The sequence below is a fragment of the Nesoenas mayeri genome, assembly GCF_963082525.1.
Source record: "Nesoenas mayeri genome assembly, chromosome: Z".
Classification (NCBI taxonomy): domain Eukaryota; kingdom Metazoa; phylum Chordata; class Aves; order Columbiformes; family Columbidae; genus Nesoenas; species Nesoenas mayeri.
Genome location: NC_137542.1, coordinates 67,293,184 through 67,317,133, shown reverse-complemented (window position 1 = coordinate 67,317,133; position 23,950 = coordinate 67,293,184). Strand labels below are relative to the sequence as shown.

Here is a 23,950-nt window from a genome sequence, read left to right as displayed (position 1 = left end):
AGGGCGGGGAGGGGGAGGGGGGACGCGGGGCCGGTCCGGCGGAGTCTGCGGGTCCCGTCCCCGCTCCCGTGTCCCGGGCCCCGCCGCCATGACGCTCGCCGTCTTCTTCGGGTGCACATTCATCGCCTTCGGGCCGGCCTTCGGCCTCTTCGTCTTCACCATCGCCCGCGACCCCCTCCGCATCATCATCCTCATCGCCGGGTCGGTCCCGCGCCGGCACCGGGAGGGGCGCGGGTGTGGGCGCGGAGGGGGTACCGGGACTGGTGTCGGTGCTGGAGTTGCGCCAGTGTTGCTGCCGTACCAGTATGGACGTGACAGGCGCTGGTACCAGCTTCAGTACTGGTACCGGTATGGGTGGGACAAGGGCACTGGTACCAGTGCTGGTACTGCTGCCGGTATAGGCGTAACAGAGGTGCTGGTACCAGTGCTGGTTCTGGTACCGGAATGGGCGTGATGGGACTCTGGTAACTGGGCTGGTGGTGATACCATTATGGACACGATGGGGACACCGGTACCAGTGGTGGTTGTGGTACCAGTGTGGGTGTGACAGGAATGCTGGTAGCAGCTTCAGTACTGGTACCAGTATGAGTGTGATTGGGTGCTGGTACCGGTGTTGGTACTGGTACCGGTATGGGTGTGACAGGGTGCTGGTATCAGCCTCAGTACTGGTACCAATATGAGTGTGATGGGGCACTGGTACCAGCTTCAGTAATCGTACCAGTATGGGCATGATGGGGCACTGGTACTAGGCCCGGAACTGGTACCAGTATGTGTAGGATGGGGGCTTTGGTACCAGCTTCAGTATTTGTATGATAGGTGTGATAGGGCACTAGTACCAGTGCTGGTACTGGTGCCAGTATGGACATGATTGGGGCACTAGTACCAGTGCCGGTGCTGGTACCAGTATGGGTATTACAAGGATACTGGTACGAGTGCTAGTACCAGTATGGGTGTGACAGAGGCACTGGTACGAGTGTTGGTGCTGGTGCCAGTAAGGGTGTGATGAGGGCACTGGTACGAGTGCTGGTACCAGTATGGGTGTGACAGCCCTGGTGCCAGCATGGGTGTGACAGGGACATTACTGGTACTGGCAGAGGCACGATGGTGGGACCAGTGCTGGTGCTGCTGTGTGTATGACAGCAGGACCAGTACCTGCACCAGTACTCACACTGGTGGCTGCAGTTATAACAGCAGCACCAGTACTGGTGCTCACACCTGGGTGAGTGTGGCAGGGGTACTGGTACCCATACTTGTACTGGTACCATTGTGGGCACGACAGGGGTACCAGTACTGGTGTCATTCTTTACACTGGTGTCATTATGGTCGCTGCACAGAGTGGGCACAAGAGAGAGGACACTGATATCAGAAATGGCATGGGATCGGTGGATCACTGGTACCAGTACAGAACTGATAGTGGTACTAGTGCATGCATACAGGAGGGGCACTGGTACCAGTACCAGTGTGGGATCAGTAGAGTATGGCACCAAAACTGGGATGCTGCCATAGTATGATGGGCATGGTACCGGTACCAGTCGTGGCACAACACTGGTGCCAGCAGCGCTCTCTCACTTGCAGGGCTTTCTTCTGGCTTGTGTCGCTGCTGCTCTCCTCCCTCATCTGGTTCATCGCAGTCAAAGCCAGTGACCCCCGGGATGAGCCCTTGCAGAAGGGGCTCCTGATATTCGGGGTGATGTTCTCTGTGCTGCTGCAGGAGGCTTTCCGCTTCCTCTACTACAAGCTCCTCAGGTAAGGGCATCTCCCACCCTGCTCCAGCACTGCCAGATGGTCCTCCAGGCTGTGGTGGGTGCTGGATTTTGTCTGGGAGCCCCTGGGCTTTGGGGGATGCCAGGTGTGGCACCAAGCCACCTCAGTCCTCACTAGAAGCACATGGGTGGCACCTGTGTTGGGATGTTGACCTTGAGTGGATCTTAGGTGGTGGAGCAGAAGGACTGGAGGACCCATGGCTGAAGTGGCTGGTAGCATCTCCCTGAATTTGGGACAGGTAGACTGTGGGTTTGGGCTGCTGCAGATCATGCCACATCCCGTCTACCACCGTGAATAGCACCAGCAGTGCCCCCACAGTTTGGAGGGACACCAGGGAGATGCTGGAAATGCCCATTTTGCTGCATGTGGGACAGAGAAGGGTTAAGAATCTGCCCTTGCCTCCTGGCAGGTCTTGTTCCTTTCTGAGGGAGGGCTTTGTGTGAATGGGGACAGCCTGAAGGTGGTTTTGGCACTCCCAGGGGTGGCACATCACTGCTGGCGCCATGCTTGGTGCCCTGGCCAGCCTAGGGCAAAGTCTGGGCGCAGCCTCAACAGCTCCCAGTCTCCCTGTCACCGCCAGCCTGGAGCGCGGGGCTTGTGCCGCCTGCAGGTGAGCACATGCTGCACACTGTCCTGTGATTGGACAGACAGACAGACACTGTGCCAGGGCTGCGCAGTGCAGGCAAACGAGGGAAGGTGATGCAGGGGTCGGCCTCCCTCATACTCCCAAACTGGGTGCTGGCAAGGGGCTGGAGGGAGACTGAGTGGCCAGGTCCAGGGCTCGCACCACTCCCTGCAGCTGGGCACTGCCATGGGCAGGCAGGCAGGGGGTAGCAGAGCTCCACGGAGCAGCCTCTAACACAAGCCACTGAGCTTCCTTTCACCCTGTGGATTACTGGCTGCAAGCTCTGCTCTCCTCCCCGGGTCCAGGAGCCATCTGGTGTCCTCCTCACCGCCACAGCTCTATCTGATAAGAATTATCAAGCCCACCTCTCCCAGTTTCTGCAGGCAAATAATTTTTCTAGCTCTTTGAGCTCTTCTCTGCACTTTCTCCATTTTTCTTCCAACATCTTCTAAGAGTATAAATGTGAAGGTCATGTACGCCCTCATGTCACACACCTCCCACGCTGGTGCTGGGGCTGTTTTCCCTGCAAGGGTGCTGCTTCTTTTGCTCCTGATGTCCCATTCGCCCCAGCAGGGGGCCGGCTGGCACTCATGTCTCTTTGTGGAAAATCTTTCTATATGGCTTTGTGTGGTTTTCACGTGCACAGTTTGTCTGGTGGTGCAGGCCAGTTGTGGTTTCATGATGGGGAGGTTACCAGGAGGGTGGGATGGTGCAGAGACCCCAGTTCCTGTCTGCTGGATCCCAGTGCTGCGCCGTGCCCTAGGAGGTGGCCGGGCTGTGTCAGGCTCCAGCATGCTCTCATCCCACAGGAAGGCTATTGAGGGGCTGGTGGCCCTCAGCGAGGATGGCTGCTCCCCCATTTCCATCCAGCAAATGGCGTATGGTGAGTTCCTTGCAGAGCAGGACACCCCAACTGCAGGGTTAGGGGTGAGCCTGGACGGGCCTGGGCATGGTGCTGTGGGGAAGGGGAGGTTTCTCACCCTGGAGCTGTCTGGGAGGTGCCTGGGGTGTCCCTGGGTGGCTCATGGCCTGATGGTGTCCCTCTCCTGGCAGTGGCTGGTGTGGGCTTTGGGCTCATGAGTGGCGCCTTCTCCATGATCAATCTCCTGGCTGACGCGTTGGGGCCCGGCACTGTGGGGATCTATGGGGACTCGCAGCTCTACTTCCTGACCTCAGGTGAGTGACCGGCACGCTCTGCCCCGCCAAGGAAGCACGCCTGAGAGGCTGTGGTCTCCTCTCCATGCCATCCCCTCCATGCTGCACTTGTACCCATCCAGGCCTCTTACAGTACCCTGTCACAAGTCTCTGTGCCAAACCCTTCTCTCTGTCCCCTGTGACCCTACGTGCTCCTCTCCCACACCCATCACATGCTTGGGGTCTGTCCCAGTGCCTCCCAGTCCGGCCCAGCAGTGTTCCTACTCCCCCAGCTCCTCCACATCCCTCCCTGAGCCTCTGGGCCAGGTCAGGGCAGGTGGTTCTCTGGTGACACTCCTCTGCCACTCCCTGCAGCTTTTATGACCATGGTGCTGATTTTCCTTCACACCTTCTGGGGGATCCTCTTCTTCCATGGCTGTGAGCATCGGCGCTGGTGGGAGATCACAGCAGTTGTTGTCATGCACCTTGCTGTTTCGGGGTCGGTGAGTATCTGGGAGCAGAGCTCTGCACTGGGACCTATATTTGGGGACAGCAGTGGTGTGTGCTGGTCCATGTGCTGGGTTTAGGGAAACAGCCTTCAGCACTAGCAAAGCAGTTGGCTTTGGGGGTTTTGCACCTGGCCCTTTACAAACTGAATCTCAGAGCTGGTGTCCCCTGTCTGGCTCTACTTGTTGAGCTAGTGACACTGCCACCCATCCTGTCCCTGTCCTCTCCTTCCTCTCTCTCCAGACATTTTTCAACCCCCTGTACGTGGGCAGCCTGGTGCCTTCCTACCTGCTGATGGCCGCTGCTGCCACCTGGGCTTACATGCTCTCAGGGGGATCTGCCCAGAACCTGCGACGCTTCCTGCTCTGTAAGTCCTCCTGCATAAAAGGGATGGGAGACCCTGTGAGTTCTTCTGGGTACCAAGACTGTTGCCAGGGTGGGGTGAGGGTGTCCCTGGGTCTGGAGCATGGGCATCATCCCCTTTGCTGCCAGAATGGAGGAGATGCTGGGTTTTTGGGCTGTGGTCAGGTTGTTGCCTCTCCTGGAAGAAGCAGGTGGAGTAAGGAGTCTAGTGAAAACTAACGCGCTCTCCTCTTGGTTTCTACAGGTCTACGTAGTGGAGCCAGCCCCCAGCCAGGATCCTGAGGCCCTGCGGGATGCTCGTGTCCCCACCACCCTTGCCCTCCCCTCCATCCTGGCAGCAAGAGTGGCTGTCACCTTCTCTGCAATATCTTTTCTCCTGCACTGGGGGACCCTGGCCAGTCCCAGTACAGCACATACTGGGGTCTGGCTGTGGCAGCCAGCTGACAAGTGTGACTGGGGTTGGCTCGCTCTGATGCCCCTTTGGGAGCCCCCGGAAAACGGCCTAGTTTTGGGGGACTCGGCTTTGCTGGCCTCACTGTGAGCGAAGCCCCAGTTTTCCTGCCTGGGAAGGATGCTACCTTGGACTGCCAGAGGCCTGAGCCCAAAGAAACCCATCGCTTCTCCCACCGCTGCATAAGATGCACCATCCCCTGTGCCGGGGAGGGGAACCCGCATTGCCTCCTCACCGCAGGTGGAGGAATCAGCTTTGCAAAGTGCCTGCCATGCTCTGAGTGAGGGCTGACCTCTGTGATGTTACTTTCACCACCTCTTTGCCCAGCCTGGCTGCTCTGAGAGCTGTAGTCCTGGCGCTGGACTGTGGTGGCTGCAGCTAGCTGGCACCCTGATGCAGGGACGATGGTGCTGGGGAACTGGGATGGGAGGAGGGTGGGCGCTAAGGGCCAAGCAGACATAGATGGTGGTGGAGGGCTCAGGAGATGCAACCTTGCAGCAGATGCCAGCACAGCTTGGGGAGGAGGTTCAAGGGACCATTCCAGGGGATTATTGCTCTTTCCTGTACTCAGATGGGGATTTTTAGGCAGGCACTGGCCCTGATGCCCAGCCACATGGCTCAGAGGGAGAAGCTGCCATTGGGCTCAGGGCTGAGAAAGCTGTTTTATCCACAGCGGGCTTTTATACCAATAAAAAGTACCACAGACAAGTGGGGCTGTATGCGGCCAGAGCACTGCCTTCACTGCGAGAGTGTGAGCACCCTGCAGCAGTGGTGACAGTGGCTTGTGCTGTTGTCACTGGGGAAGGGTCTGGCAGTTGTAGACCCCAGCTGCCTGTAGGCCTTGCTCCTGCTTTGTCCGTCCTAGCAAAGGCTGGGCTCTAGTTTTACTGCTTTGGGGTGGAGGATGCTGGGAGCTGGAGAACTCTGGGTTCTTCCACTCTCTCAGACCTGACATGTTTCTCTCTGTTTTCATGTGGCCATAGAGCTCCCTGGGGTTTGTCTCCAGTAGCACAGGTGCCACCAGGAAAGGTGGGAGGCAGCTGTGGGTCTGGGACTGCTCCAGCTGCGGGAGAAGTGGAAGGGTGCTGGGTGGGGGGCATCCAGCGAGGCAGCAATGGCTTTGCCACCTTTAGTTCTGCCTTTCTCAAGCTCTGCCAAGCCACAGCTTATGTTTTTCCAACACTTTGCACAAATAAGAGGAGGAAGGAGTCCCATGGCGATGGAGGGCAGGGCTGGGCTGTGCGAGGAGCCCTGTGCTGCTTGCTCTGGAGCTCTGCCCAACACATGGAGGCCAATGCTGTATCTATGAGTTGGGTAGGGGTCCCTGTGCACCCCGCTCCACTGTGGGTCCAGCTCCACTGGTGCCCTTTCCTGCCCTACAGCTTTGTACATGGATGGCAGAGAGGGCTGGCACCATGGAAGGCTTTTGCTTTTACTTTTTTTAAAAAAACTTTATTTTATTTTATTTTTTTTTAAATACATTTTTAGCCTTTTTTTATAACAAAAATACCTGCTGAGGCCAGATGCTGCCCCAGGCAAACAGTCCATGTGGGCAGCCCATGCAGTTGAGGGATGCTGGAGCTGCTGGCTGTGCCTCGGCTCAGGGTGGGAGTGAGGGGAGAGGGGGTGACAGGCTGAGTCGTTGAGGCTGGGACCACCACAGAGGCATGAGTCTTAGGCAGTGTTCTCAGTGGCAGCTGCTGTGTAGATGACCTTGGATTTGGTTGGCGAGTCGAGCCTGGTCAGGGAGGAAGAGGGCAGAGTGTTAGAGCAGGCAGGGGAACCCACTAACCCATCTTGCTGACCAAAAGACCCCCCTTAACTCTCATTCTTAAGCCCCAGACCTGTATTACTCCCACATCGCTCACCGTGCGTTCTGGCTGCGGTGCTTGTAGATGTACAGCAGGAAGGCCAGAGCCGTGGCAGCAAAGAGCACCCCGAAGAGTACAGCCAGCACATCCCCTGCAAGCCAAGCACAGGCATGTTACACTGGAGATTGTCCCCATGGCTATTGGGCAAGGCTGGAGCAGGCCCATAGCCCAAAGACAGAGGGGGCATGAAGGCAGCAGCCTTGCCTGAGCATGCTTACCTGGGTGAAATGAAGAGTGTCCTGCAACAAAGACAAAGAGGAGAGGATGAGAGCTGGCTGCAGGGATGCTAAGGCAGCACTGCAGACCCCTATGGCTACCAGCCCCCAGCTCAGCACACAGCTGTTGGGACCCTCCTTCCCAGGGAGGAACACCCACCCAGCCACCTTGCCCTCCCCCAGGCCAGCCCCTCACCTACCTGCTGCTGCAGAGTCGTCACTGCCTGGAAGAGAGACAGCACAGTCAAGAGGTTGCCCGAGGTGTTTGGGAAGTGTCCAACATACAGGGCTTCAAGCCACAGCAGGGCTGCCCACAAGAATCCACATCAGCAGGCACAGGAGACCTGCCTGCTTGATCCCCAGCAGCTCACAACATCTTGCTGCAGGAAGACCAGCCCTGACACCCTGCCATAAGCATCGAGGGAAGGGGTAAAAACATAATTTTATAAAAGGATCCCTAAAACAGAGCCCAGTCAGAAACTCCCTCAGCACTGCTGCCACCACTGGGGAAACAGGCAGGCAAGGTGCCAAGCACTGCAGCACCCCACGACTGCACCAAACCCTGCAGGAGACCCCGGAGAGGGGCATGGGGTGAGCCCAGCAGGCAGTGATGGTGGGGACAGCTGCCCACAGGGAGATGGTGAGCAGCTCCTCAGGAGGCCATTGCTGGCAGGGCACCTTGCATAGGGATGGCTTGGCAGCCCTATATGCTGGGAAGGGGCTGTACCAGGCAAATATTTACCAGGTGTGACAGCATTGCTTTTAAACAGCTGCATTATCATCTGTACACGGTTCAGTTATTGCTCACGGAGTGGCACTATCTGCAGACCATATCCAGCTGCATGGCTGGTGCGGGGAAGTTGCCGCCTTCAACCAGCAGCCGGGGTCAGGAATGGCCCTCCTCACCTGGGGGCGACTCGGGAAAGATCAACAAGTGTGGGAACAAGAGGTGCAGCTGCAAGCAAAGCAAGAGGTGACCCCACAACACTCCATCTCAGCTGCCCCAGGGCTAAATACGCCCTTATCAGCGTCAAGGTGGGGAGAAAACCCCAACAAGCCCAGGCACACAATTCAGGGGACCAGTAACCACATCCGGGAGTCCTGGGACGTGATCCTGGCTCTCCAGGAACAAGGGCTTCATGGCTTTGTTAGAGTGGGGGTTGTTGAACAGAAATGGCAAATAGAGAAAATCAAAAGGTGAGCTGGATAACTCCCCCTCACCCCAGCCTCGGCAACTGGAGGCTTTGGAACAGCTTCTGCAAGAAAGTGGTAAAAGAAAAGCTTAGAGGTAAATGGAAAATATGATAAAGTATCTAACAGGTTTACCAAAGATAGAGCATGCCAGCCTAACCCGATATCCTTCTTTGATAAGTGATATTCTAGACAAAGAAAATGTGGTAGATTTTATCTCTCCTGACTTCAGCAAAGCATTTGATGCGGTGCCTCATGGGAAAGTGCTAGCCAGGTTGAAGACCACGGTGATTAAAAGCTTGCAGCTGCTAACAAACTGGTTGCAGGTGGGAATGGTGAAGGGAAGTGCCTTGCACCGTGGTGTGTAGTTACCAAGGCATTGCCCAAGGGCCTGGGACCAAGCCCATGTGCTGTCTCTGTTAGTCACCTTGACACAAGGTATAAGGCATGCCATCAAAATAGAAAAGAAACAGGATGTTGGACAGAAAAACCCCAGTGATTTCAGAGAGCAGCAACAGGCAAGAATTCCATGATGCAGAGCGATAGTCACACCTGAGAATTAACAGGAATTTCTACTCATCGCTGGAAGCCACCAATGCAAGGAAAGTTTTCTAGGACAAACTGAGGACGGGCAGGTAGGGATGTGCTGGGCAGGGGACCACGCACCCAGCCACAATGGCAGCACAGCCCCACTGGCAGAGCACAGCCTTGGGGAGGGGGTTTGTCAGTGGGGTGCTCACTGCAGCTCCTACCAATTTTAGCTATTATGTTTGGGGATGGAGAGGTTATTTGGAGTGCTACGACCTGGCTGTTTGCCTTTGAACATATATTCCCTAGTCCCACTACTGTTACCTCTGCAAGACCAAGAATAAAATAGTTCCTAGAAACTAATATTCCCCATGTAAGGCAAGGCAAGTACAGAAATGGTGGAGAGCAGGACCCCAAGACCAGCGTTGCTGGGCAGGGCTAACCCATGCAATCGCTGCATTTCCAGAAGAGACATGAAGCCTTGACTCCTGCTCTTTGTCCCATCCCTGCATCCCCACAGCTGGGTGCAGCCCGAATGCGCTCACAAGTGCCTTACCAGAAGGCAGGTGCTTTGTTGAAGGGAGGGTGGTCTGGAAACTCGCCAGCACTCGTCGCCCATACAGGTCCTGGGCCAGCCGGTAATTGTTCTGCAGAGGTTCGCTGTCATCGTGTCTCAGGCTTGTCACCAGCATTGACATCTGGAAGGAGAATGGTGTGAGCAGAGTGGGATGCATCCCATGTTTGGGAGCCAGATGAGCTCCAGGGCACCAGCATGGATGGTGCAGGCTTGCAGTGAGAGGCTGGGCAAGACAGAACACAGAACTCATTGCCTTGACAGACCTGGGCATGAGAGATCATCATGGTCTGGTTGAAAACCGTCCACTTCACTGACTGGTAGCAGGGAGGGGTGGTCAGAGAGCCATTGTAGTGGAAGTAGAGTTTCAGGTTGGCAGGCAGCAGACCTGCAATGTTAAATCCAGGCACCAAGACTTCCTCACCTGGCAGAAAAAAAAACCAAAACACCACAGGTGTGAGACTGGGCAACACCTTGGAGGGCAATAGAAAGGACTGCCATGGAGATCACGGGCAGCCTGGCACTGCATGTGCCAGGGTCCACACTGCTGCTGCTGCTGAGCTGGAGACAGAGCAGTGGGTTTGATCTGCAGAAAGGGCAAAGCATGTGCAAGCAGAAGGCAGCTTAGAGAGCTCTTTTCTGTGCAAGCCATGCACTGCTCCCCTACTCTCATACATATGGCAAATGCCTACTGCAGCCTCCTTCTGCCATGCAGCAGGTTTCTCTGCTGGGCTGTGACCTCTGAGACAAGTACTAGGTGGGAGAGGACCTTACCTTCTCTTTGGATTTTGTACAGATGCTCAAGTATTTCCTGATAGTATGGGTTCTCCGTTGGCCCAACCTGCAACACAGAGACTGCACAGTAATGACGAGCACAGGGCTGAACAGACTGACCAGCAGAGAGGAATCACTCCCTGTGAGGGCCCCCTGTCCCAGTAACACCTTCCTCCCTTTGGGGCTGCCCTGCCTTCTCCCTCCCCTTCTCCCCAGGAGCACTTGTGCCTTTGCCTGTCCCCAAAAACTTTGCTCAGCTCTGCTCACCCCAAACCCCTCCCCCCGCCCCCTGCTCCTGCCCCTTTTCGCTCAGGGCTGAGCCATGGCACTTACCTCCAGGAAGGCTCCCAGTACAGCCAGGCCATCTGGCTGTTGCATTGCCTCCTGAAAGTTGGCATACTTGGTGTTGTAGTGGACAACATGGATCTGGAAGGAAAATATGCAACCTTGGTGCAAGAAAGGCACCTCCAGGAGGTACTCACCCCCATGGGGCTCCAGCCTGCTGGAGCAAGGGCTGGAAGAGACATGCAGCAGTGCTGAGCACCCCTCCAAGGAGAGGAATCATGGAATCATTTTGACTGAAAGAGACCCTCAAGATCATTGAGTTCAACCATAAGTTAACACTGGCACCTAAGCATATCCCTAAGAACCTCATCTATATGTATTTTAAACACCTCCAGGGATGATTACTCAAGCACTACCATAGACAGCCTGTTCTAATGCCTGACAACCCTTTCTGTGAAGACACTTTTTACCTAATATCCAATCTGAACCTCCCTTGGTACAACTTGAGACAATTTCCTCTCATCCTGTCATTTGTTACTGGGAGAAGAGACAAACACCCTTCATACTACAACCCCCTTCCAGGTATTTGCAGACAGTAAGAAGGTCTCCCCTCAGCCTCCTTTTCTCCAGGCTGAACAGCCCCAGTTCCATCAGCTGCTCCTCATCAGACTTGTGCTCCAGACCCTTCACCAGCTTCATTGCCCTTCTCTGAACTCTCTCCAGCACCTCAATGTCTTTCTTGTAGTGAGGGACCCAACATTGAACACAGGATTCGGGGTGCAGCGTCACCAGTGCTGAGTACAGAGGAACAATCACTGCCCTGGTCCTGCTGGCCACACTATTCCTGATACAAGCCAGGATGCTCTTGGCCTTTTTGGCCACCTGGGCACACTTCTGGCTCATGTTCAACATGAACATGTGTTCCATGCTGATGGGACTGAGAAAGCATAGTAGGAAGCATGAAGGTGTGCCCATAGGAACTTCGCTGGTCAGGCTCAGCACACCACCACTCTGCCCCAGATACCAGGGGTTTGCACTGCAGAGCTGGGCTCGCTTTGAGGACAGCAGCTAGAGAAGGAGAGATAAAACCAGATGGGAGCTGGCAGAGCCAGAGGACGGTGTGTACAGAGTAAACAGTCCCTGCAGCTCCCAAAGCAGGCTGCTCAGAGCCACCCAGGGAGCTGGCTCCCTCAACCCAGACACTGCCATGAATCCTGCTCCATCAGCCCAGGACTGGCCTGCAACGCGAGGTCAGGCTGCACCACTTGCACCTGGCCAGCCCCAGTCCACAGAATAGTTGGGGCTGGAAGGGACCTCTGGAGATCATCTCGTTCAGGCTCACCACAGCAGATCACACAGGAAGGTGTCCAGGCAGGTTCTGAATGTCTCCAGAGAAGGAGACTCCACAGCCTCTCTGGGCAGCCTGTTCCAGGGCTCTGGCACCCTCAGAGTAAAGAATTTTCTCCTCATGTTCAGATGGAACCTCCTGTGTTTCAGTTTGTGTCCATTGCCCCTCATCCTGTCATTGGGCACCACTGAAAAGAGCCTGCTCCCATTCTCTTGACACCCACCCTTGAGATATTTACAAGCATAAATAAGATCCACCTATGGACAGAGCATCCTGGAGGGTGGTCTCCTCCTCACCTCTGCACTGCAGGCTGTGGCATGAGCCTGGCTCTTGTTTTAGGTGCTCAGCACTGAAGCATAGGCTCCTACAGTGAAATCTGCTGCTGCAGAGCTGCTTGGGGAATGGGGATCATGGCCAGCATTCATCCAGTGACAACCAAGGCCAGGAGTTAGGAGCAAGACAGCACTCCAGCACCTTCCCTGCCCAGCACTGGGAGAAGAGAGGATGCATCCATCATGACGAGGTTCTCCTTACCTCTGCAGCAAAGCGGTGCCCATTGACCGTGTGCTCCGAGCCAGGTCCTGATAGGGACCCCCAGTGCAGGTGCAGCTGCACGGCTCGATACTGCTGGGCATAGCCCCCGGTGATGGCCAGGGACTCAGGCAGGTCCAGGACAACTGCAGGGGCAGAAGGAAGAGGTCAGTCAGTAGAACACAAAGCCCAGTTCATCACACATGTACACAGATGAGGTGTCTCAGGGGAATGAGTCACCCCAGGCTTGTGGAAATGGGCCACTACAAACTTGCTTTCCATCTTTAGTGGCACTATGGGTGGGTCGATGCCCAGAGCTATGCCAACGCAGCAGGGTTCAACTTCAATTTCAGGTAATAGGACATCCAGCAGATAAGTCAGCTTCAAAAATAGCTGCTATGGAAAGGCTGGAAAGTGAAGACCCCATCTGCAGAGGCTCCCAGGGGCCAGCTCTGAGCTAAATGTTATCCAACAATTTCTTCAGTAAGTGAGAGTAATATAAAGAGGCTGTGGACAAAGTTCATGGAGAAAGATTGGCAGAGTGGTGAATAGCTACAAGAGCAGGGCAGCTGGACGGAATGAGCTGCAGCACTTGGTGAGCTGGGACCTTTCAAGTAAAGCAGCCTGTAAGTGTCTGACAGCACTGGAGCTGGTGGCATGGAAGCATTAAACCTTTTGAAAGCACTTAGAGTTAAAATTTTGCCTCTTTGGGCACAGTAAACCCATACTTGGCTTTTCCTTTTACTTTAATGTAGTTTAGCTACCTAGCTTGGACTCATGCAGCAGCGTGGCAAATCTAAGAGCTGAGTTACCTAGACACATGGCAAAAATAACAGCAGCAACCCCGGACCCTGAGAAATGCCATCCTAGCCTTCTAAGTACCTTTTTTTAATTTTTAAAATCACCTCTTTTCCTTCCTCCTTCTCTGTAGGTGAAATGTCCCTTCGCCACATCAGGGAGCTAGTGTACATACTGAGGATTAACCACGTAACAGGGCTGTAATGAGTCATTTGTCCTCTCCCATGTTCCCTGACACTGGGTTCAGAGATACAAAACTCAAACATGGGAAGTGGGAGACCGCTCCCTCCCTGTGAATTTATCTGCTTTTACATTTCTTTTGTATATCTTGATATCTATATCTTCTGCTAGCTAACCTGAGTAATTTTCAGGACCTTGCAAATGCTTATACAGTGTATACACTTTATACTACAAAAGGGAGTAACCGTACAAGTATCTTACTGGACTTGCAACTTTTTATTTATTTATGGCTTTTCATAAAGCAGACTTGTAGTTGCCAGAACAAAAAAAAAAAAAGAGTCATCTTATATGCATGTGAGGACCTACCACCCCCCCAAATGAAAATGCTCTGACTGCTTTTCTGAACACCAAGCAACACCAGATGCCAGGGTGTCCAAAATAGCAACTACTGAGCTCAACTAGTTTAACTCTACAGGCATGCTAGGGCAGGAGGCCATAATATAAAGCTCTGTACATGCACTGCGCGGTTGTTCTGACCATGCACAGCAAGTCTGACCTGTTGAGTTTGCTGTATACATAGGTCAGCTCCATCTCATTAGCTACCAGGGCAAAGAGGTGCCTTATCACACCGTCAACAAGTTTTAAAGTCCCTTTCTACGCCACCTTTTCTTAACTCAGGGACTGCCAGACACCAGCATGCACAAAACACTTGGCTTGCTCCCAGAAAAAGCTGGTAACAACCAGGACTCACCATCCCCAGCTGTGGGGTGTTGACCAGGAAGAAAACGGGTTTTTCCTCCATATCTGGCATGGTGAGGCTAATACTAAAATAGTAAGTTGTGTCCAGACTTTCTAAAAATATTATAAAATTGGAGAAGGGAAACCAAAGACCTATAAAATTTTCTTAAGTTCTTGAGATACCCTGTTTCCCCCAAAATAAGACAGGGTCTTAGATTAATTTTTGCTCCAAAACGTATTACTCTTTTTACACATTAGCTGCATGGACACTATTTAAATTGACTTTTTAAAAAATGAACTGTAACTAGCGCTTATTTTTTGAGTAGGGATTGTATTTTGAGCATCCTCAAAAATCCTGAAAAATCATGCTATGGCTTATTTTTGGGGTAGGTCTTATTTTCTGGGAAACATCTGGTAGCGTCCCAAAACACAGACTTAAAGAAGCTGACCACTGCTTTGTCCTGAAAGACTTGAAAGGTAGGTACCTTAAAGGCTAAGTCACATCAGAGTCTGACTAGTTCTTTGAAAGTGAAATGCAGGAGAGAAACCAGTGGCTGCAAACCTGCATCAGAAATACCAGGGACACATGGATTATAATAAATTCCTGGAGCCAGCTACCAAAGGCAGTAAGTGTGTAGGCATTTATCCATCTCCTGGTTTCTCCCCTCCAGCCACAAAAACCTGTAAAGGCTCAACAGCTCAATGCTTCCCTTTTGGTCTTGAAGGCAACACAACTGCAACCTGCAGGAGAATCCCCTTTCCAGAGCCCAGGGGAAGGGCATCAGAGACTGGTCCTGCTGGGAGAGGCAGATTGGGCTCTGCCTGTGCCTTTGCACCCACCTGTGTGCCCATTGTTCCTCAGCCTGAGCTTCTCGTTGGCGGGCAGGCTGTAGCCAGAGAGCTGGATTGGCCGCAGCTGGGGGCTGAAGATGGTCTTGGACGTGTCAATGTTGATGGGTGACTGTGCAGTACCATCACAGTTCGCGTAGTCCATGCCCCAGTGATCTTTGTCTGGTACAAGGAGGAAGGGACGGAGTGCCAGTGAGACCACCTGGGCTAGGACCCCTCCAGAAAGGAGGTTTGGTGGATGGTGGGGAAGGGGATGGACACTGGCCAGGGAATAAACCATGCAGGCAGGGTTAGTTTCCATCATGTTAGCTTGGGAGCAGCTCTGTGCCACCATGTGACCACATGCGGCTGTATCAGGAAAGGTCTTGGAGCGTGGTTAGCTGCCAGGAAAGTCTATTTTTGGGGTGTTTGGGAAGAGTGCGAGAAGATCATTTACAAGTGGACTTGGCAAGCCAAGAAGCTGCTGCTCTGCAGCTCATCAAGTGCTTGCTGCCTTGCACAGCCTGGCCTCTGGCAGGTATCGACCCACCACTTTGCCCGTGCTGCGCAAGTGAGGTACAGCAGTGCTGCTGGGATCACAGGAGACCACAGCCACAGGTCTGACGGGTTCCCGACTGTTAAACTGCACCGGTACAGCCCTGCAATGGGCCACCTCACATGGCTGGGGTCGTGGCTTAAACTGCCACCTCTCCCCAAGGCCATTGCTGGGATAAGCATGGCTGATGCCCCAGAAACCTCCACTTGCACTGCTTCCATGCAAACCAAGGCTTGTCCCCAGCTCAGCCCCTCACAGGAGCCCTGTAAAGATGGACCTGGGCATTAGCAGGTCCAAAACAGCCCCTGGTCCTGAACAGAGTGGTGGTGCTGGGGCTCGGCCTGCCACAGCAGCAGGAAGGGATATGTTGGTGCTATCACTGCAGCAATGCCCTTCATGAGTGCTATGGAGAAGCCCCCCAAGCCATGATGGGAGGGCAGGGCAAGGCAGGATGGGAGGGAAGGTGACAGAGCACAGGGATGAGAACACAAGCTAATCCCTGGGCAGATCAAAGTTCCAGATGGGCTGCAAGTTGAGCCTGGAGAGACCAGCCTGTTTCCCTTGCTTGGCACAGGATAAGGGGAGCTCCAACTCAGGGAGGGGCCCTGCCCCCAGGGCATCCCCCTACACCCACGGGTTGGGGGAACCCTCAGCAAAGCCGCTGTTTCCTACTCAAATCAGAACCACCCCCAGCTATTCAGCCCATCCATGCCCCAGTCTGGGCACTGCTGGAGCATCAGGGTCAGGCAGGAGGGAAGGGTGAGCTGAGGAGTGCGCACAGGAGCCCTGTAATCATTAACCACTGCTGGCTCCGGCCCAGGCTCTGCTGGGTGGTAGAAAAAAAAGCAGGAGTAAGTGCAGAGTATTTACCTTCATAGCTCCAGTGACTGTGGCCAGGACCTTGAAAAAAGAGAAAAAAAAAATTACGTGAATGGAAGGGAAAGGTTGTCAGCAAACACACCTCTGCCAGGCAGCGCTCACAGCCCCAGCAGCAGGTCTCTGGGCTTCCCACTGCCTTCAGTCTTTCTCCCTGCCTTTGCTTTCCCACTCCTCCCCCTGCCCTGGTGAAGGGGATGTTCCCAGATGGCAATGCCCCCTCTGAGCAGGGCCAGGTCTCCTGCATGCATCATTCAGAGAGAAAACCCCAGAGCCTGACATTTCGTCATTATCTTTATAATGGAAAAATCAGAGATATTGGCTTCCGTCACTGATCAGCTATACCAGCGCTCTTGCAGTTACTCTGGCATAGCCAAAACCTTCCTCAGTCCCAAGATAAAGTACTTAAGGAGCCAGGTCTGCAGCTTCCCTGATCAGGCTCTGGAAGCAAGAGCAGCCAGGGAAGCAGCTGTCCTGATGGCACTCCTGCAATGCCAAAATGCTGGAGGGAATGTGGGGAAGAGCAGCTTTCACATCACGAAGATTTCGAGCAGCAAGCTGCACTGCACAAATGCCTTCCTCAGTCCCAGCACTCACAGCAGAAGAAGCAAATGAGCTCCATAACCTCATCTTCCTCAGCAGCAAGTGTCCCTACCATGGGAGCAGACTGCCACAGGAAAGTGTGCCAGATTTTTCCACTTAAATTTGAGAAAAAACTTCTTCTCAGTAAGGGTGACAGAGCACTGGAACAGGCTGCCCAGGGGGGTTGTGGAGTCTCCTTCTCTGGAGACATTCAAGACCCACCTGGACATGTTCCTGTGCAACCTCACCTAGGCGTTCCTGCTCCAGCAGGGGGATTGGACTGGATGATCTTTTGAGGTCCCTTCCAATCCCAAACATACTGTGATACTGTGATCAAACACACACCCCCACTCCCATGCTGGCAGCCCCCTGCCCCAGCTCACCTGACCACCCAAATTCCCATGCAGAGCTGCATAAGAGTCCTGCCACACACAAACCCTTTCCCTAGGAAAAGCGGGAGAGAGGATGGTAGAGCCCATGCCAGGACCTCTGCATGCCCCATGTCACCTGTGGGGCACACATGTTCCCATGACAGGGCAGGGTGCACCATGGTGTGGGACATCTTGGCATGCCCTGAGCCTCCCATGGCTGGGTCCTCAGTCTGCAGACCTAGAGGGAGCAAAGCCCTCCTGGGGCAGGTCCTGAGGGTAAGGCAGTGCTCCACACACCAGCCCTCACACCATCGCTCTCCTCCAGAGCTGCCAGCAAAGCCCATGCTCCTGGCACACCACTGGAGCTGGATTTATGGCTGCTCCAGAGCCTGTTCTCAGATGCCCCCAACCAAACACCTTGTCTATCACCAGCTCTTCTGCATGCAGCCAGCTCCAGGCAAAGGGATGCAGGGCCTGGATTTGCCCCAAGCAGAGAGCCATGGCCCACAAGGATTATTCTCCTGCCCTGACTGGTACAACAGGTAATTAGTGGGTTCTTCCTCTGACTTGTCCTTTCCAGTGTGCTTGTCAGTACAGACAGGCTGTTGACACATCCCAGCCCACAAGGGCAGGAGCAGAGGGTGATGGGGTGCAACAGGCTTGGGTTGAAGGTGCTGCATGCACCCAGCAGCGAGGAGCAGCATCTGTGCTCACTTCCATTAGCTCCCCCAGGTGCAAGGACATGGAGGAGCATTTAGCAGGTGTAGTCCATCCCTGAGACCATCTCTGTCCCCTGGCATGGGGAAACACCTGCCAGGCTGACCGGGACACAGGAGGGGCTCAGCAGGCACTGCTCTGGTCTCCATCCCTGCTGCTAACAGCTATCAGCAGACACTTGCTATTAATAGGAGCAGATTCCAGCTCAGGGGTGAGAAAGGAAAAGGCACGATTTCCCAGGCCCAGATGTCCTATGCAAGACCCCAAGCCCAGCAGGATCCTGCCCTTTTCTCAGTGAGGATCCAAGCATGGGTGCTGCTGGGGACCTTTGGTGCAGCTGCTGCCTTGGTGAGTGGATGGTCACAGCAAAACTGGGCTGGGAAGGGCTGGAAGGTGCTTAGGGGCACCGAGAGTCACAGAGATAGGGACAGCCCACAAGGCTCCCTCCAGCATCACCAGTGACTCATCTCTGCAGTGATTCTGATGCTCAGGAGTCACTTGCCTAGGCATGGGGTACTCCTGAAGGCATATGAAGAAGCAGAGAGTTAGGCAAGCCAAAAAACTTGTGCCCCAGGACAGGCTGCAGTGCCCTCTCCATGCCTGCCTTCATGCCACTACCCTGGGATGCACCCAGCTCTGCTGCAGCAAGCTGAGATTCATCCTGCCAACCTTGCTGACACAAAGGTTACCTGCTCCCTGGACGCTGATTATGCACCAAAATCAACAGTACACCCACCCTTCTCTGGAAACACCATATATCTTCCCTTACCCTGTCTCTATTGTCCTGTCCCACCTGACTCTACCATCTGCATGAGGTGGTCATGGCTTGCATGTGAGAACCATGTTTGCTGCTTCCAAGGCAGGATTCCCTTCCTGCAGTGCGAAGCTACCTATCTGCATGGGGATGCCCTGTGAGGGGTACTCGCATTGGGGTAGTCCCGCCACAGCTAAGGGATAGCAGCGCAAGGTTGGCACATAGTGCTTCAGTTCGCTTCGCATGCCTCAACCAGCATGGCCTGTGCTGGCACCCTGCTTTCTGCTCACCTCCAGGGACTCTGCCTCGACAGAAAGCAACCCAAACATCCTATTGTAGATTGAGAAATAGCACCATGCTGGCACTTGCCCTGCTGTGTCATTACCGTGCCACTCACCCCAGACTCCCATGTGCCCCACACACCTGTCTGTTCCCACAGCTCTGGACCCTCCTTGCAGCCTCCTGCCAGATAAGTTCAGCAGCTTTGAACACCCTGAAGGCATCAGCCACATCCAAGAATCAGTCTGATCCATCCCAACACATTCCCTGTGTGTCTTTTGGTATCTGAGCCAAGAGGACACACAAGCACTTATCCACGTACTGCCTGACTGTATTTCCCTATCCCATGGATCTGGGCGCAGCCACGGCACAGCCAGGCCACCCACTCGGGGAGGCATCTCACAAGCCCAGCTGTGCAGGGATGGGCTGCAAGCTCACCATGAGCTGCAAATGAGCACCAAGGTGAGCCCAGCCCAGGCACTGGATCTGGGTCTCGGCATCTGCCCTGGCCTCAGAGTGGCTCAGAGGAGCCCTGCAATACTCCGGTCCCTTCCACATGGGGGCATTTGCAATCTCGCAGCCCTTTGCCATGAACATTAACCCACTGCCCTGCCAAAATGTTGATTTGCATAATTTCAGCTCACCTCCCATGCTCCCCACCAGAGCATGTCTTCTTCCAAAAGCTGCATGGTGCCAGGTCTCCTTTCTGCTGAACCGCTGCCACTCACCACAACAGACGTGGCTGCACCTCAGCAGTGGGTGCTGCAGTTCTTGTTATGCCCTGCCCTAACTCTGAGCACCCAGAGCCCCAGCAGGGACTGCAAAGCACTCCAAAAGAATGTGGGGGGAAACAACCTTGCTGCTGCAATGAGCACACAGGGAGATAACATGCAAGAAGAAGACTCCGTGCTGGAGTCCCTGCAGGGAAACACAGTAGGGTACCAACAGGAGCTGCCCGTCCTTACAGGCATGGAAGCCTCTGTGCTCAGCCCTACAGAGCCCCTCCGGTCCAGCTGAGCACTAAGCACCACCCCCGTTCCCCCAGCAGACTTCAATCCAGCAGTTTCCCCCTTTCACTTGCTCCCTCCTTTGTGCTTTCTCCCAGTTGCTCACTCCCTCTTGGCCCTCCCATTTTGGGTTACTGCCGCTGCTGCAAGCTCCCGCTCCCTTCCCTCCTTGACATCCAACACCATCCAACAACACTTTCCTGCCGAGTTCAGGCAGACACTGCCATTAGCAGCGTGCTGCTCGGCATGTCCCACAGCCTGCGAGGAAGGGTAGGAGCAGCTTTTGGCAGCACAGCCATGCGCCGCTGCTAATCCCACATCGGAAAAGCACCATTGCAGGAGGCTGCTCCCAGGAGACCTCACCACAGGCACACCAGGATGGACCGTGAACCCGAGGGACTTAGGATCATTTGCGCAGAGGAAGAGGCACCGCTCAGCAAAGCCAAGCAATGAGAGAGACCAGAGAGGGCCCTGTATGTCTGCCCCCTCCATCCTTAGCTTTTCACATTTTAGAGGCTACACAGCCTGAAGCTGCTGCAAGGCACCCAACAACACGTGTGCCATTAACAGCATGGATGCTGCCTGGCAGCAACATGGCCATCAGTGCTGCCTGCTTGCCTTGAACTCCAGCAATGAGTTCAATGGCTTGTGTGGGGCAGGCAGGGCAGTGGGCTCGCTTCTAGCCTGCTCTCTTACCAGCTGGGCACACGATGCCCTGTGCTCGGCCACAGGGAGCACTGGGATCCTGCCAGACCCTTCTTTCCCCACTGGGACCCAGCCCTGGGCCACGCCTGGGTCAAAGCCCTCTGGGACGTGGCGCATTTTCAGGGCATGCCAGGGCAGGACCACCTCACTGTGGCCTTGAGGGAGAAGCTCCTGCCTGCAGATCAGCCCCAGGCTGTGGGGAAACCAGTGGAGCTCATGGCCCAGGGAAGGGAGGAAGCCAGGTCTTAATCCTGATGCTCAGTGAACCAGCAGGTACCAGGTTATGCAAAGATTCACAGAGTGCAGATCCCAAAGCAGGGACCAGCCACAATAGCCTGGTCCTAGCCTACAAAACACACATGAGCACCATGTCCCCTGAAATCAGTAACCTGACCACAGTGTCCATGCTGTGCCACTGTGCTCACACTGCCCACAGTGAGCTCTCTAGGCCAGTCTTTGGCAAGCGTGGCACAGGCAGGGGGTCTGGGAAGTGGGGCACACGACCCCAGAATGGTTCTGCCAAGCCCCACGAGGAACCTCTCTACAGGAGGAATGTGCCATTCTAGCCGTACCTCTGCCAGCACAGACCTGGTTTCTCCATCCAGACACAAATCCTGTGCAGCACCCACGTCTTTTCAGCCCAGGACACCACCCCGTGCCCTGCCTATGCGGGCACTGTTTCCCCCCCAGCCCAGCTGCATTAAAGCCCCTTTGTGTTTGTAAAATCTGACCCACTGCAAGCTTTTGGGATCAGTCTTTAATCTGTAACTGGTAGCACAGGTCACCACATGGATTGTTCTTTGTGCTCCTGGGGGAAGACTGCTCAGGCCAGTTCCCCCCTGAAAGGGGCAAGGGTTTGGGTGGAGGAAGGCATAGGGCAGGCTTTACTCCAGGGCACATTCCTGCTCCCTCTGAACCCAACTGCTCTGGCAAGTGCCAGGGTAAGAGGAAATAATTGCAGAGTGCTGCAGAGAAAGGGCATCACAGCAGAAGGGATAAAAATGGGGAAATCCCAGGGGACAGATCAGTGCTTGAAGCTGGGGAATGAGATGAATAAGGGGTATTAAGAAAAAAAATGGGCTCAACTGGAGGGAAAGGGCATTGGGGAATGAACAAGAAGAGGACTTAGAGAGCAGGACATATCTGAATAAGAAGGAGAGACGAAACAGGCTGCAGTGGGAAGGGGAGTTACTGTTTCCCAAAGACACCCATAATACAGCACTCTGGTCTCTGGGCAAACCAGAGGCTTCTCAGAGAACAACCCCGTAACAAAGCCTCAGTGACAATCCTCCAGCTTGTGCCAAGTCCCCAGGCCTGGGGAACCACCAGCCTTACATCAGGCACAAGCCTTGATGAAAAGGGAGCCAGCACATTGCCCAGCAGTGGTGCTGAGACACGCAGCATCCAGCACCTGGCAAGAGGCTTGTTGAGTCCCAGCTGAAACCTGCTCCCTTATGGGACTCCAGCTACATCTTCAGCCTCCAATCCTCATGCAGCATGGGTCAGGCTGGCTGCTCTCTACCTACCTCCATGCCACCTCTCACCTCCTTTTCCCATCTCCATCCAAATCTCCCCACCCACTCATCCCAAACCCCAAGCTGTGCCCAGCTGCTTGCTGCCAGCACACCATACCAGTACGCTGAATGCCTGACACCATCCCACCCTGTGGCCTGGGTTACTTCATCTCTGTGGCAAGGACCATGTGTGTCCTCATCTCTGTCCAGTGCTCAGCCCAGCAAGAGCAGCTCTGGTAAAAAATGTGATTCATTGCAATAACAAAAGCAGCTCCTGGCACCAAACAATTGCTGGTCCATACCACAGGGCAGCTGTCCTGGCACAGGTCAGGACAACTTCTTACCAGAGGCAAAACCAAGGACACACTGTTAAGCTGAGCCCAAGAAACAAATCTGTGGGAAAAGCTCAGACAGAAGAGTGTAGCCAGGGGCATGAACATCCCAGTGCAGCACCCAGCCACACGCGAGAAAATGCATGACACTGCCCCAAAAATCCCTGCTGAGCGCTGGCTGCACCACAGTCCCCTGTCAGAAAAGTCACCAAGAGCAAAGACCCAGGACTTTTCCCCCAAAACAGTGAGCCAAAAATCTGAAAGCCCACTCACTACCGGTAAGACAGTTCTTGGGATGGGGGGCACACAATACCACCCAGCCCTGAGTTCAGGCGTGTCCCCTATTTCCCATCGTCAGTCATGGGGCAGATGCCCACAGCAGGGCTGGACCCCATCCTTGCCAGACTGCAAAGGGACAACGTGGATGCAGGGCAAGCACAGGGGACCCTGCTGTGGAGAGACCACGCTGCAGGACAAAGGGGATGGGCCGCCGTCCTGCCACGCTGGGGTCCATGGCTGGACCCTCCGTGGGGTCCTAGTAAGGCACTGCTTGTTGCACAGCCCTGCCTACCCCAACACCAGCAGCCGTGAGCCCCTCAAAAGTGACTTAGTTGGGGGAAAAGGGCTGCACACAAAGCAGGGGCCCCCAGCCCGTGGGCAGGGGTCGGGCTGCACAGGAGTTGGCGGGAGCAAGGACAAAGGCAGGGAAGTGCTGGGGAGAGGGGGCGGGGGGCAGCGCCTGCAGCTTGGCGATGCTGGGAGCAGCACAGCCCCACAGGGGCACCCCACACTTGGGAACACCTGGGCCCCTAACAGGGGTGCAGCAGGAGACACAGTAGCCCCCCCAAGCCAAGAAAAGAGAAAGCTCCCCAGCATTGGGGACTCCCCAAAACATTAGGCATCCCAAATTCAGCACCCCATGCATCAGAGTGCCCCATGCATCCAGGATCCCAAAACAGTTAAGCGAGGATCCCTGTGCTAACAGGGACCCCAAACTCAGAGTTGGGGTACATCCTGCATCGGGGTGCCAAGGCACCAGGGACCCCAAACCCAGCACCTGGTTGTACCGTGCATCACGGTGCCCCGTGCACAAGGCATGCCAAACCCAGCAGCTGGGTGCCCCATGCATCGGGGGCGTTCCACGCACGGGGGACCCCCTGCTCACCTTTCTGCCGGGGGTGCGGGGAGTCCTCGTCGCCGTGCTCCTGGTCCTGGTCCTGCTCGCTACCGGCGCCGGCGCGGCCCAGGGCGGCCAGGAGCAGGAGGGAGACCCGCAGCACGGCGCGGCTCATCTTCGGCAAGTGCGCGGGTGCGGGACGGCCGGCAGCGGCTCCGTGCCTGCCTGCCCGCCCGGCCGCGCGTACGTGAGAGCGGGCGGGGAGGAGGCGGTGGCTCTGACTCACGCCTCCGTTACCTTTTATAGAGGCGGGAGGCAAAGTCTGCCGCCGCACAGCCCGGCCCGGCCCGGCCAGGTGAGCCGTCCGACGCGGGACTCGAACCCGCCACAGCCTCGGGAGCGGCCCGTAGCCCGTGCCAGCCTCCCGCTGGCACA

At 55.1% G+C, this 23,950-nt stretch overlaps 2 protein-coding genes across 4 annotated transcripts; one reads left to right on the top strand and one right to left on the bottom strand.

Moving 5' to 3' along the window:
* On the top strand, positions 1-5,546 carry LOC308052252 (gamma-secretase subunit Aph-1b-like). 3 transcript variants are annotated; one of them, XM_080363113.1, is made up of 7 exons: positions 1-201; positions 1,576-1,746; positions 3,199-3,272; positions 3,443-3,565; positions 3,899-4,026; positions 4,274-4,397; positions 4,638-4,814. In XM_080363113.1, the coding sequence occupies exons 1-7, from the start codon at positions 89-91 to the stop codon at positions 4,673-4,675; spliced, it is 771 nt and encodes a 256-aa protein (XP_080219239.1). In that variant the 5' UTR covers positions 1-88; the 3' UTR covers positions 4,676-4,814. The 3 variants fall into 3 exon arrangements, with proteins under 3 accessions (XP_080219239.1, XP_080219238.1, XP_080219240.1); XM_080363112.1 differs by lacking the exon at positions 4,274-4,397 and having other exon boundaries at positions 4,638-5,546; XM_080363114.1 differs by lacking the exons at positions 1,576-1,746; positions 4,274-4,397 and having other exon boundaries at positions 4,638-5,546.
* Positions 5,547-6,518: 972 nt separating this feature from the next.
* CA9 (carbonic anhydrase 9) lies at positions 6,519-23,690 on the bottom strand (the record flags this gene model as incomplete). Its single annotated transcript, XM_080362959.1, is given in 11 exon segments — positions 6,519-6,582; positions 6,713-6,827; positions 6,830-6,865; positions 9,206-9,347; positions 9,490-9,647; positions 9,998-10,064; positions 10,331-10,423; positions 12,165-12,307; positions 14,718-14,888; positions 16,132-16,161; positions 23,564-23,690. Coding segments are annotated over 11 exon segments (1,146 nt in total).
* Positions 23,691-23,950: the final 260 nt, after the last annotated feature.

What these genes read in the sequence shown, in the direction of transcription:
- LOC308052252 (XM_080363112.1), top strand. Translation starts at nt 89, where the DNA reads ATGACGCTCGCCGTCTTCTTCGGGTGCACATTCATCGCCTTCGGGCCG. An exon ending in CTCTACTACAAGCTCCTCAG is followed by an intron (nt 1,747 to 3,198) that starts GTAAGGGCATCT and finishes CTCATCCCACAG; the next exon opens with GAAGGCTATTGAGGGGCTGG. An exon ending in ACCTTGCTGTTTCGGGGTCG is followed by an intron (nt 4,027 to 4,637) that starts GTGAGTATCTGG and finishes TGGTTTCTACAG; the next exon opens with GTCTACGTAGTGGAGCCAGC.